General features: G+C 47.9%; 3 protein-coding genes across 3 annotated transcripts; all 3 read left to right on the forward strand.

The window, feature by feature from the left end:
* Positions 1–912: 912 nt before the first annotated feature.
* On the forward strand, positions 913–2,238 carry GL218_07280 (Lipase 2; the record flags this gene model as incomplete). The annotated part of the gene is made up of 2 exons (XM_033584029.1): positions 913–1,014; positions 1,075–2,238. 2 exons carry the CDS (start codon positions 913–915, stop codon positions 2,236–2,238), a joined length of 1,266 nt encoding a protein of 421 aa, XP_033432413.1.
* A 1,381-nt stretch (positions 2,239–3,619) lies between these two features.
* On the forward strand, positions 3,620–10,417 carry GL218_07281 (uncharacterized protein; the record flags this gene model as incomplete). The annotated part of the gene is made up of 3 exons (XM_033584030.1): positions 3,620–4,222; positions 4,272–4,359; positions 4,416–10,417. 3 exons carry the CDS (start codon positions 3,620–3,622, stop codon positions 10,415–10,417), a joined length of 6,693 nt encoding a protein of 2,230 aa, XP_033432412.1.
* An 893-nt stretch (positions 10,418–11,310) lies between these two features.
* Positions 11,311–14,009, forward strand: GL218_07282 (Periplasmic beta-glucosidase; the record flags this gene model as incomplete). Its single annotated transcript, XM_033584031.1, has 7 exons — positions 11,311–11,900; positions 11,955–12,027; positions 12,078–12,299; positions 12,349–12,441; positions 12,501–12,842; positions 12,902–13,531; positions 13,632–14,009. The coding sequence occupies 7 exons, from the start codon at positions 11,311–11,313 to the stop codon at positions 14,007–14,009; spliced, it is 2,328 nt and encodes a 775-aa protein (XP_033432411.1).
* Between the last annotated feature and the right edge of the window lie 260 nt (positions 14,010–14,269).

Here is a 14,269-nt window from a genome sequence, read left to right on the forward strand (position 1 = left end):
TGTAGCTGCCGCCCTTTCTCTTCTACTGCTTCCCGCAGATGTCCTCTCGCTTAATATGTATACGTATATGCTTATGTGATTCTATCAGTCACTATGACCGCGATACGAATTTCCCTCCTTATTATCTCGTATTTTCTCTACCTTATTTTATTTGTGTCAGCCTCTCCTACCTTAGATAATAATAAGATCGGAGCACGAAGCTCACTACCTATTCTCAACCTCCCATACGCGTCGTATAGAGCAGCTAGATACGATAGCGTGAATGATATGTAAGTCGAAGCTGATATACACTACTTGAAGTAAACGAGGGGAAAAGGTAGAATGTCCTAATGGTGCAAGTCATAGATATACGTTCAAAAATATTCGATATGCGGCGTCACCAGTTGGTGATCTGCGCTGGGCCAAGCCGGCGCCTCCGTTGAACCAGTCCGGCATTCAAGACGGGAGCATCGGCCACTCATGTGTACAAGCGGCTCCAAACGGACTCAACCTACTCGGTGCTGGCAACCAGTTGTGAGTGCTCCCTGTAGTATATACTGAAGAGTACTAGAGAATAAATTCCCTAATACTACGAAAGTCTTGGGGGTATCCCACTTCCCGTATTCGCAGGCGGCAGCGAAGACTGCCTGTTTTTAGACATTTGGTACGTACATCTTATATGCGATATTTCACCAACGGGATGCTGATATAGCTCATAGTACGTTTGAATAGAAATATCAAAGCTGAAGCTCCTAGCCAATATACTTACTAGTAACAGATGTTCCTGGAAAGGCCTTGAAAGCATCCTCTGAAAAGTTACCTGTTGTGGTATTCGTATATGGCGGCGCGTATGTCTTTGGCAGTAAAGACTCGCTGCAACCAGAGCTGCCGTTCTACGACGGGACTGGTCTAATATCACAATCCGGTAACAACATGATATTCGTGGCAATGAATTATCGGGTAGGAGCTTTCGGCTTCCTCGCTGGAACTACTATGGAGAACGAAGGTACCCCAAATACTGGGCTCTGGGACCAGGTCAGTGCATATATGAGAACCCTGGAGCACCGTTGATTCTGACACGTTGTCGTGGGATAGAGAGCAGCTTTTCAATGGGTTAGGGACTACATTTCATTAGTAGGTGGAGACCCGGCACGGGTAACAGCTATGGGGCAATCCGCTGGAGGTGGAAGTATTATACATCACATTATCGGACAAGGTGGGAAGCTTGACCCTTTATTCTCCAAGGCTATATTGCTTTCCCCAGCTTTTGAGTATATGTGGGATCGCGCTGGTGTGGTTCAAAAGACATTTGAGGCATTTGCAAGAATGGCTGGTTGTGCCGGTCAAGGCGTTTCGTGCTTGAGGCGCGCTGACGCATACACTCTGGCTAATGCGAATACGCAGTTGATGAAGCAGCAGTATCCAGGCACCTTCGCAGTCGGTCCGACGCCTGATGGATCATACATACGACAGCTTCCCGTACTGGAGTTAAGGACTGGAAATTTCTGGAGCATGGAGTCACTCATCTTGTCGCATACTACTGCCGAGTCGAACGTATTTGTTAATGGCCTTGTACAGACGGATATCGGGTTTACATCGTTTGTCGGCGCCATATTTCCAAATTACACCCAGGCTACCGGAATCACGGATAGGATTGGTGCTTTCTACGCGGTCTCTGGGCAGTCAAAATACAGGTCGCAGACGGAACGAGTGCAGGCCCTCCTTCGCGATAGCAGCTTCACATGTAATATTCGTCATCTTACCGAAAGCTTTGGCGACTCCAAGGTCTGGAATATACAGTACGGGGTATCGCCTGGGTGGCATGGAACGGATCTTTTCCCCATCTTCAGCGCCAAGCTCGGAGGTAAAAGCTGGCTTGAGAACCTGGCGGCGTTGATGACACCTGGTATCGGATCGCTCCTTTCCGGCATCAGCGTAGCGTTGCAAAGCTACCTTACGAGCTACATTCTCACTGGTGATCCTAACACCAATCGCAAGATCTTCAATCTGCCACCGACGGTACAATGGAACCATCCAAATAGTCAGGCAGAGCAGATCTCAGGCGTGGTTAGCCTCGATGATTGGGGGTTTAGCACGGTACGAGATATCCAAGACGAGAAAACGGCGTGTGATTTCTGGAGGAATATAGCCGCAGCCGTGACTGGCTTGGGGGGATATTCGCCTCCTGGTGCAGTGGTACAGCAAAGTTTGGTTGATGTGAGGGATCCGAGTATGAAGTACAACGGGGGAAACCGATAGGAACATGGAATCGAAGTTGAATAAATGAAGAAGTGAAGGGTTCCCTACACGTGATGGGAATCGCATAGGAGTGTGCTGTTTGATTTACTTGGATAAAGTATGTACAGGCATAAATTATTGGAAATTACGGAAATTACTTGCATAGTACCCCTACCCATCAATTAGTTATGTGCTTGTGCTATATTTGGTTGTGGGGTTATGAGGAGCTTAGCTAAGTTGGGTACATAGATTATGTACCTCAACCAAGCTCCTATTATAGTTCGCGCGGACATTTTCTTAATTATGTGCATGCCATGGAATACAGATTTCATCTTCTCTAATTGATGTTTATTGGATACAGAATAAAAAGAGTCCCAGATCGCCACAACGCGTCTCGGAATAACCAGTACTAACATAAACGACATTTGCCTTATTTGTCACAAGTCGTTTCGGTGTCTCGCCGGACCGCTTAGGCTTGGCTCGCTTGTTTCGGGGGTTAGTTGCACTACATTCCATCGTATTCCTAGGCTTGACTGACATCTTCCATCTTTCATCTTCTTTGGTCATCGAAGCTTCTTTATATATAAATAGGCTTCTGTCGGGTATGTTGGAAAAAATAGGTGTGTCGTTTCCAGTAGTCCGGAAACAACCCGTCAAAACTCTCCACCAAACTCTGTAGACTTTATGCTTTTCTTCTCTAACTACCCGAAAATAAATTGACATTATTGCAGTGAAGCCACTCCTGCGACCAGGTTTATCGTTAACGAGATTCCTAATCGCCTCGTTTCTTTCGTCAGATGGCTCAGATTGGTTTAGGCCCTGCTCTAAAATAAAAGAACCCTGGCCAATTCCTATGTTGAGTGTAACGGTTCGGGTTTCAAATCTAACAACCCTTGACAAGGGGTTGTGATCCACCGTCGTCTTGGGGCGTTCAGCCTTGCGCTTTCGCCCAATTACTTATCTTGCCTTTCGTGAACTGGTGGAACCAATCGAAGAACCTCGAACATAACCCTGCAAGGTCCATGTTTGAGGATCACAGATACTAGTGTAGTCTACTATTGCGGAAGGCCAGGATCGTAGATTTGTTGCTGAAGATGGGTCGAGAATAACCCTCGCTCACCCTCGCCTACTGCCGCGTGCTAGCCACGCCCTTTACTTTCTGACTCCGGTCTTGTTCACGTTCTGTTTCTTACTCTCATTTTCGTGTCTTCGCGCCGACTATCATCAGTGTTGACCCTGGTGGCGTTGTAGTATACTCGTCCGCGTCAACTATCAGTGTCAATATGCATAATTCGCTTCTTGATTAATATTTTATAATATTTTTTTTTTCTTTTTGAAATACCCATTGAGTGGGTTATTCGTACATTCTTTTAAGCGAATACAGCTACACGCTGCCAAAGTCATGGCGACACCAGAAACAACACAGGCCTTATTGGCCGCCTTCTTTTTTGGTATATTATTTAACGCGGCGTCTGCGGGTTTGGTTTTGTATGCTGTAGGTCATGGTTCAGCAATCTTTCGGGACGGCCTGAGGCTGGTCCTCATACTGTTCCTGACTTCTTCTGCTGCGTGGGCTTTGGTCGAGTTTCTGGCTACCATCATCGAGCCGACTGCTGCGTCTATGTGCCAGGTTGCGGTAGTCTTCTCGTCCATTTTCGATCAGATGGCAAGGGTTTTCGTCGAACAGTACTTGGTATGGGCAGCGCGACCGGAGAAGAAATCAATACCGAATATAGTGTCGCAAGTTCTTCTTCTCGTTCGGTTCGGTGTCGGCATGGCATTTATCGGATTAACACGGAGTGATTTCAACCCTACCTGTGTGCCTATTTCCAGCGTCCCGCCCATTGCCATTACCGTCATCGTATTAGATGCCATTATCCTTGCTCTTATTGCTGTTCAAGTCTTATCGAATACCTCAACGAGCGGTGTTTCTGGTGATGGACAGGCTTCCTTCGGGAAAAGAAGTGTTACTTTGGTCACAGTTGGGTTGGCAATATGGATAGGGGTAAGTTCCGATATGTTGTTATATCTATTCAGATACTAATTGTCTATAGACGAGCGTAGTCCTTCTCCTCGGTGAGAGGGCAACAGATTTGGTACTAAGGACAACGCTACCTGCCGTTGGCCTAGCAATTTTAGTTGGTATGTGTTATAATGTATTTTTCTTTCGTCGTATCGTTAACAGTCTGAAGCATTAGTTACTGTGTTCTCAGGATCACTTGTTGCGCCTCGAGGTCCACCCCTGCGACGACCAGATTCTCCAACTACTCGGGATATTGGTAGAGATAGGGATTTATCGTCATCAGATTCCGCAGATTATCCCCCGTCCCGATACGAGGATGTCAAAGCTACAAATACAACAACTATAACAGCCTACGTTTCTCAAAATGGTGCTGCTGAAAATGGTGCGTTTGGCAACTCGAAGAAAAATACTAAGGGGAAGACATGGAATAAGGCCACAGCGGGCAAACTCGTAATCTCGAAACCGGTTCTTATCTCACAGGAAGGCATGGAAAACCCTCTTGACAGGATACCAACAGTCGATCTTGCTACGGCTGTTAGAGAGGAAAAAGAGAGGCGTGTCAAGTTACTGCAACACGAGCCAACTCTAATTGCGCAGCGGCCCGCCCCTCAGCCGCCTACTGCTCCGGGACGAGATGCGTCGCTTGCTAGGGAGCTAAGTTTGAAACGTAAAGAGGTTGGGTCATCGTCTTTAGCACAGCTGGAGAGAACCATCTCGACCAAGACGACTAAGACATCGGCGGGGTTATCTGTTGAAGCAAATGCATCTTCTACATCTTCAGAATTATCCCCCGGGACCGAACAGGTAAGGCGGAGATCTCCGAGGCACCCCCCGGCACCACCGATCCCAGCAACGTTCCAAGCGATTTTACCTGGTGAGCCGGTTCGTATACCCATTCCAAGGCCCCGAGACCCATCTCCATCGCCAAAGGAACCAGAGCCAGTAAAAACACCGCTCCAGCGACGTGCCACAACGGGACTTCCGTCGAACCCCAGGGCCCAAGCAATGAAACAAATCGCGAAGGATGCTGCAAACAGCCGGCACGAAACTGTAATGTTCATTAACAATATTGTCTATGACGATCCAAATGCCGTCACCAATATTGTCCAAGGGGCTTCAAAAACACCAATAACTTCCTTAGACTCTGGTGATTCGGTTGTCAATCGTCCGCGCCCGATTCCCAGAAAAGGAGACAATGATCGTCAAGTTTTCCCTGCCGAAGTCTCGCCAGCTCAGGGCCATAAACGGTCGAAATCAAGCGGCTCAATTATCGCTAGAAGGTCTATGCTGCGGTCTGTGCCCGGTAGCCCTTCCCAGCTGCCGCCCTTACCGCCGCCGCCCAAAAGCGCCGGTAATTTATCTCGCCTTCGGCCTATCCACACGAAGAGTATGTCACTCGACGAGAAAATGGACTTGCTATATCCCACACCGCTTAGCGCTCCTTCAGCACCAACCAGAAATAAGCAGAAGTCTATAGTGCCAGAGATGCCTCCTTTACCTGCGGCGTACGCGATGAGCACACAAAGACCCGATGTTGAGGGTGTTCCCGACCGCGAAGTTTATGATTCCATGCGGTTATCCAAGACAACTGACAAAAGTTCGACTCGAACTACTAGTATTCTTGGAATCGACGACATTCCACAGCAGGGCGTACAGAAGGCTGACAACTCTCATAATGTAGTTGAGGAGCTGGGCCAGTCCTGGCTGCCGGGAATATCAGCCGGAAAGGAAAGACGACTGTATCCGTCTCATGATAAGATGAATCGAAGGTCGTCGCCTGCTATGCCAACGGAGGGTCAATTTAATGGGCTATCCTCGAAGGACGAGAGCGAGGGGCGAGAGGGATATGCCAGTACTATCTGGGGCTCGGTACACTCTCCTATCGCTGCTGTTAATATCCAGCAATCGCGACAAAATGCTCATTCGACGTATATTCAGAAAGATACCCACAGCTCCGAAAAACAGAAGGAGCATGGCCACTCTACCAACGCCGTTAGTGGAGGTAGGGTTAGGGACTTTGTCGAAAACAACAAGGCTCTACCAAAGGTACCGACTATCAAGAAAGTTAACACGAATGGTTTCCATCGTCGGGTCGGCGATGAATGCCCAGCTTTCTCTACTCGAAAGGGCAAGGGACGTTTAAGAAAGATGCCCCCGCCGGCGCCTCTAATTCTGAACGGGAGAAGTAACAAAAGAACAATTCTAGTTCAGCCTGCGGAGCCTTCACCACTAGAGTCACCTGGAGCCGCGTATCAGATGATTCAGGCTCAGCTTCAACGTTTCGAGCAACCGAACCGGGATTCCGTGGATAGTGAGGTACAACGCCTGGCATTGCTAGAGAACCTGGAGCGCGAAATGGGTCAACTTCAAAACAAATGGCAGTCCGCACAGGACCTCCTTCAGCGCGATTCCATGTCGAGTATCAAGACTTCCCCGGCGAAGGATTCACGTCCTCCTTCGATTGTTGCCGAACGGAGAGCATCACGAAAAACGCCCATGCGAACCGGAATTACTCGATCTAAAGACGAAAGTAGTACGGGCACACCCTCGTCTCAGAGCTCCGGAACAAGTTCCGAAAACACTCGCTCTAGCCAGTGGCAAACCCGTCTCGCCGGTGCTCAGACAGAGGAAATAGAAGGCACACCCGACTTGATTATGAAACACAACAACCTCAACTTTCTATCTGTTTCTAAGGCTGCGCTAGGTAGTCCGAGCCCACCTGATACCGAAGAATCTGAATACGAGAGCGAGCTTCCTATGGGCATACAACCACTGGGCCCAATACTATCTGCAGCGGTGACCCAAATTCATGAATTATGGAAACCACAGTCGCCCGCTCAGCGCCTGGTTAGCACAGGTCTCTGGGCTGGGGTGGTAAAACAGCCTCAGACGATTATTGGAAATCTTAATCTCCCGAGCCTACCACTACGTTCGGTAAGCAGAAAGACCTGGGCCCCATTGGCTATAGAAAGCTCTCGACTATGGAAAAAGACCACCCAGAGCAATAATATGGCAATTTACAATGGCCTATGGAAGAAGTATACACCGTCACAGAATCTAGAATCTAGCCGTGCTGTTACTCGTCCGGTCACTGTTCGCCCGCCTAGGAGAAATAAGCGCGTGTCTCTCCTACCTGATATCCTAGAAAACCCCGTTCCCTTACCTGACAAGCAGGGAACTTTAGGTCTCTTTCAGTTTCCTTGGGGCGAGAAGAGTGAAAGTGCCAGCATTCAACTTCCACCACCTACTCGTATGTTCACGGCCATGCCAGGAACTATGACTACGGGGGCCCCAACCACGAATGCTTTCTCAAACACTAGGTCAAGTCAGCCGGACGCCGAAGAATTCACAACATCCTTCTTTGACGACTATGAAGCCGAGGAAGAAGGTGATAATTTTGATAACTTCGAAGATTTCGCAGGTAGCGATGGCGATGATTTTGACGAGAACACCTTGTGGGAGATTGCAAGCTTGCTTAGGACTGAGGTACCCTCGAGGGATAGCTTGCTCCTTCTTGCACAACAGGGTTCATCATCCGTCAATTCTCCTGGATTTGGCGACGACATTATTGATACGATCATGGATGACTATAATGATGATGGCATGGTCCTAGAGGATCCGATACCGATTGATCAATCCTGTATCTCGACTTCTGACCCTATTGCCTCTCAAACCCTACTGTGGACAGCCCAGCTGAAATCCTCTGAAACTCGTCATATCCCTGGTCTACCCCAACCAGATTCGGCAACCTGGGAGAGTTATATAACAAAACCCATAGTAAAGGCCAAGTCAAACCACCGTATTGAAAATGTCATGTCCATTGAAAGCATCCATCTATGGGAGCCGAGGGCCGAGGATATCGACCTCAACACTGGATTACTCTGGAGTGCGTGCAAATCGGCTCATATCCATTTGCAAGCAACGAAGGTGACTGTATCTACCCAATCAGCATCGCTATGGGTACTGCCTATTGCCGTTATGGATTCGGAAGCCCAGGGTCTGTTTGACGTCAGCCGCCCAAGGGAGGATTATCGGAGAACCTCAAACGAGCCTGCTGCACTTTTCATGAAGAAGAAGCCTCGCACAGTAGAAATGCCATTAGAGAAGCTGGTATCAAGAGTACTTTGGGCAGCCAATAGCCTTATGGTCCAATCACCACTACTATGGCAAGCCCCAGCTACGGTTGCCGTCTCTGAGCATGATGGTTTATTTAACACCAGCATAGTCAGATCCGACTATCGCAGGACTGCAAAAGAGCCCGCCGCTATTTCTATGGGGAAAACAACCTCCCGTGTGCTAGGGGGGCCGTTGGCAAGCCTCCAAACGAACGATCTTTGGACTAAGGAAAGTGTCTCGCAGCCTGCTCGTGGTGCTGAGCTATTCTTATTCAAGATGTCCACTATGAAAGCCTCCCAGCCAATTGAGAGTGAGGCCGTGCCTAAATTTCCGACAGTGTTGTTATGGGAGAAGCCGAAGACAAGCGCAGCGCCAGAGCACGATGGTATGTTTGATGTCAGTGCTATAAGATACGATTACCGGAGGACCTCCAGAGTCCCAGCTGCCATTGCGATGTCTAAGAAATCTCGTCCGAATAAAGAGCCCTTGCCGTCAATCATGACCACTGGTCTCTGGACTATAGAGGCCCCGGCCCCCATTGTTGAGCGTCCTGTACCTTCAAAGGTTTCATCGCCGAGCCGGACAAACCTATTGTGGGAACAGTCTAACTCATCAATCCTCATGTCAAATTACGAAGGTTTATTTGACGTGAACATTGTCAGGATAGATTATCGCAGGACCTCCAAGCTTCCGGCCGCGATCAGCATGACTCGAAGGAGTCACAAGATGGGAGAGTCACTTACGACTCTCATGAGCACGAGGCTCTGGGAGAAGTCGATCAAGTCAACTTACGCTTCTACCAAGACAATTTCTCTATGGAGTAAGCCCATCGCGTCAGCGCCCTTCACCTCCGGCCTGTTCCAGCTCGATCCCACTCGCAAGACCTACCGAACTACTTCCGCAGAACCTGTGGCACTTCAGATGAGTCGAAAGCCTCGCTTCACTAGCGCGCCTCTTCCGATAATTAAGTCTTCTCGTCTTTGGAGCAACAGTCAGATCACTTCGGTTGAACTGGACTGGATGATCATTTCATCCGTGCGACCCAGAAGTCCATCCGTCGCTTCTATATATACAGTGGACTCGTTACCCGTATCCCCCGTAACAGATTCATCATCAATTAAGACGAGTACCACAAAGGCATCATCAGCTAAAAGTACTGGCAGTATTTTGAGTAGCTGGTTTGGCAAGAAAAAGGCCTCAAAGACCCCTGAGATGCCTGAGTTACCCTACGAATTTACAGTAAAGAATTTAGATGAAGTACCCCAAAAGAAGCCAACACATACTCCCCTTCGCCAATTATACCGCCCCAGCGTCGCATATCGCGCGGACTGGGATAGCGCGCTACGAGAAGCCATAGTAGATAGCTACCCTGGTTCTATGGCCGCTTTGAGAGCTTCTTACCCTCAGAACTGGGATAGTGAGCTCCAAGCAGCTGTTAAGGCAAGCCACGTATCACCTAAAATTACTCGCAAAGCTGCATCCCCTCGGGACTGGTCTAATGCGCTTCATGTCGCGATCATTTCTTCCTACCCGGATATTAGGTTCTCGCGAGGCCAAACCTTACCGGCACAATGGAATGCTGCACTCCAAAAAGCTATTGCTCGAAGCGAAGCAGCTCGGCCCTCTCACCTCGATGTTGCTGTTCGACATCCCGTATTCATGGGCTCTATGGAAACGACAGCAGAGACGATCCACCCGGCGATTGGTCCGAAAACGTTGAAGCGGAAAGAAAGCACCAAGAAGCAGGCAAAGAGCCACACAGCTATCATTTCAACCCCCCTGCTATGGGAGAAGCTGGTGGAGGAAACAGATCCCACTACAAATAGTTTGTGGTCCTCCAAGCTCGTGACTAAGACGGCATCTTACTTTGAAGCCGGGCTCGACACAGTGCGTCACGATCTGCGAAAATTCAACAAGATTACTCAGAGGTCCGCGTTAGATATCGAGCCTAGCTTCAGCGAACAAAGTATGTGGAGGCGTGGCAGCAATAATAGTCAGGGAAGAGATTGGCTAGAGGATTCGACGAAGAAGCGCTTCACGCGCGTCGAGCTACGGTACTAAGGAAGAGTTTCGAAAGGGTTGGTGTCGAGGAACGTTACGTGGGAACCAGTATATACCCCTTCATACTGTACAACATCTAATAGCGGAGAGCCGCATCATACCATATCATATCATATCATATCATACCATTCTTTTATCATCTTTTACAGTCTTTACACTGCATTTTTAGCGTTTGGAGGCATGTATGTATCTAACGCAGCGTCACGCTTGACGAAGCCCATATGGCAAATTCGAAAAAGTTTTTATGTTCAATAGAGTCTTGTGAATAGATGCTATGCTAGTGCTTTTCGATTCTGTATTCTTACGAGTAAAGAGCGGGGATAAATTATAACTATCGGCATAATTACCAACGAGAGGAAATAAATATTTTACTAACTCGACGCAGCGGCTCATCGACGGTGGACTATCTGTTTACTTGGCTGATCTCGGCAACTTTCACCCACCAATAAGAAGGGGAGGCTATAACTATGTGTATTCCGTGCAAACTCCCCACTCCTATCTATCTCCAAACTGCTCCTTTCAAATAGTTACGAAAAAGCAAAGTTCGTATATGCAAATGATCAAATCTTTAGTAGCGCAGTGTCGTAGTTTAGTTAAGAATATAAGGGAGAAATTAAATATTTATATGTACAGGTAGTTATATATACTTTTAAACTAACAATTACTCGAGTTGAGAAATGGAGAATTTACACTACCGCCCACTGGGATTCGGAGATTGTCCTCCCGTTAGTCAAGGAGGTCCATGAGTTGACGTTCAATACGACTATAGCAGCCTGGGATAAGTATATAGTTGAGATATAAGTTATAATGCCATAATGAGCAATTCTTTGGTAGGTCTCAATATATTACTTATGCGTTGAGGTGTCTCGTTGAACACTGACTGACTTGCCAATATGTGGTCCGCCATCTCTCTTTGCCTTGTCTCCTTGACAGCAGTTGCGCTGGCTATCGCCAATAATGGAAATACGCCGCTCTATAAGGATCCATCGGCTGCAGTTGAGGATAGAGTGGGCGATTTACTGTCGCGGATGACAATTGAGGACAAGACAGCGCAATTAGTCCAGGGGGACTTGAGAAATTGGATCAACACCGGAGATGGTAGTGTAAACCAAACCGGTCTTGAATGGAGTATGAAAGCGAGATCTGGATCATTCTACGTTGGTATCGCCATAGCTTGGAAAATGCTCAGTGATGGCATTAGGACCGGCCAGGACTATCTCGTGCATAATACGACTCTCGGTATTCCTGCGTGGGTTCAATCCGAAGGCATTCATGGCTTCTTGATCCCGGATGCTACTATATTCAATTCACCCATCGCCCACGCATGTTCCTTCAACCCATCTCTAGTTGAGAAGATGGCAAGGGCTATTGCTCAAGAAGCTCGCGCCTTGGGGGTTAATCAAATATTTGGGCCTCTTGCTGACTTAGCTCGTGAGCTACGGTTTGGCCGTGTGGAGGAGACATTCGGAGAGGATGGTTATTTGTAAGTACGTGCGTGTATCAGTACCATTGGACATAATATTAAAACTTTTGTTAGAACTGGTGAACTCGCTTATGCCTACGTAAAGGGTCTTCAGTCCGGTAACGTCTCAGCTATGGTTAAGCATTTCGTAAGAACTCCTATCTTGAGTTTGTGAGTAGCAAAACCTGATATAGCCAGGCGGCGTTCGCAACACCAGAGCAAGGTATTAACTGTGCTCCCGTGCATGGGGGCGAAAGAGAGCTACGCACCACATACCTCCCCCCTTTCAAGCGATCGATCATCGACGCTGGTGCTTTGTCCGTTATGTCAGCTTACCACAGCTATGATGGAATCCCGGCTGTTGCCGATAGATATGCCCTTACCGATATCTTAAGGGGTGAATGGGGTTACAAGTATTTCGTGAGCAACTTATGGAGACTGCTCATACGATAAATTCTAATAGATCCAGGTTATGAGCGATGCAGGGGCCACGGACCGCCTTTGTAAAGATTTCAAGATGTGTAAATCCGATCCTATTGACTCTGAAGCTATAGTCAACTATGTAAGTTTCCCAACCACACTACTTGACCTGACCCGGAAATCGTTCTTAATATCTTCCAGGCACTTCCTGCGGGTAATGATGTTGAAATGGGCGGCGGATCCTTCAACTTCGAGAAAATCCCTGAAATGGTCAAGTCAGGAAAGCTGTCCACCGAAGTAGTAGACGAGGCCGTGTCTAGACAACTGCGTGCAAAATTCGAGGCTGGCTTATTCGAGAATCCCTTCCCCGGTGTCCCGGATGAAGATCAGTCTAAATACATCAATACCCCTGAGATAGTCGAGCTTGCAAGAGAGCTCGACGCAGAATCTATTGTTCTACTAGAAAATCATGGCAACGTCCTTCCTCTCAAGAAAGATGCAAATATTGCCGTTATAGGACCGATGGCTCACGGTTTCATGAATGTTAGTGGGATAAATCCCTTAAAAATAACGACGATGCAAGTACTAACAATTCTAATAAGTACGGTGACTATGTCCCCTATAAGGCCCAGTATAGAGGAGTTACACCGCTAGACGGCATCAAGGCAGCAAGTACGGGGAAAATCACGTATGCACAGGGTTGTGAGCGCTGGTCGAATGACCAATCTGGCTTTTCAGAAGCCGTGACCGCAGCGGAAGAGGCCGACGTAGCTGTTGTGGTAGTAGGCACATGGTCGCGCGACCAGGACGAGCTTTGGGGCAGACTAAACGCCACCACCGGCGAACATGTCGACGTCCATAATCTGAATCTCGTCGGCGCTATGCCACATTTAGTCAGAGCTATAATTGACACGGGAAAGCCCACTATCGTTGTCTTTAGTTCAGGAAAGCCCATCACCGAGCCTTGGATATCGGATGTAGCTTCGGCCTTGTTGCAGCAGTTCTATCCATCTGAGCAAGGAGGGCACGCTTTAGCGGACGTGCTCTTCGGCGATGTAAACCCGTCTGGGAAATTGTCCGTCTCATTCCCTTATGATATCGGAACCACGCCAATCTACTACGACTATCTGAACTCTGCGCGGGCGTATCCCGATCCCGGTTCTGTCTCCGAGGACGGTTCTATGAAGTTCGGCCACAACTACGCGCTTCAGAGCCCTCTACCGCTCTATGAGGTATTATATAACTCCCCGTTTCCATCTTCGTTTGTAGATTTTAATCATATAGTACTTTACTATCGAATGTTTATCGCTAACATGTCAAACACGAATTTAGTTTGGCTACGGCAAGTCCTACAGTACTTTCACATACTCCCACATGAGGCTCTCACAATCCACCGTGTCCCCAACAGACATTATCACGGTATCCATCGACATCACTAACAACTCGACGCGCGATGGCGCTGAGGTAGTTCAACTATATGTTCAGGACTTAGTGGCTAGTGTAGTGGTGCCTAACAAACAGCTTCGAGGCTTTTCCAAGGTCTTCGCACCGGCTGGTACTACCAAGGCGGTAGAAATTGACATTGCCGTTGCCGACCTGGGGCTCTGGGATATAAGTATGAAGTACGTTGTTGAGCCCGGCGAGTTTACTGTTTATGCTGGTAGCTCGAGCAACGACTTCAGGACCAAGGCTACGTTTACTGTTGTTTAGGTGAGTAAACAGGACGGTAGTTGACAGGACCACTAGCTTAAATATCATCTATAAAAGCTTACATGACCTCGGTGAGCTACTATTTCTCGACAATATACGAAATTTTGATCCTACGAGTAACAATTACATACTTCAACCACAATCAAAAGAGGCCAGGTTAGGTATCAATGTAGCATCAACAAGATGTATTCATGATTACCCTATAGCTTATTATACCTACATAACCAATGATTATAATTACTTTAACCAACTCCCTAGAC

The sequence above is a fragment of the Daldinia childiae genome (genome assembly GCF_008694065.1).
Source record: "Daldinia childiae strain JS-1345 chromosome Unknown Scaffold9, whole genome shotgun sequence".
NCBI classification, from domain to species: Eukaryota; Fungi; Ascomycota; class Sordariomycetes; order Xylariales; family Hypoxylaceae; genus Daldinia; species Daldinia childiae.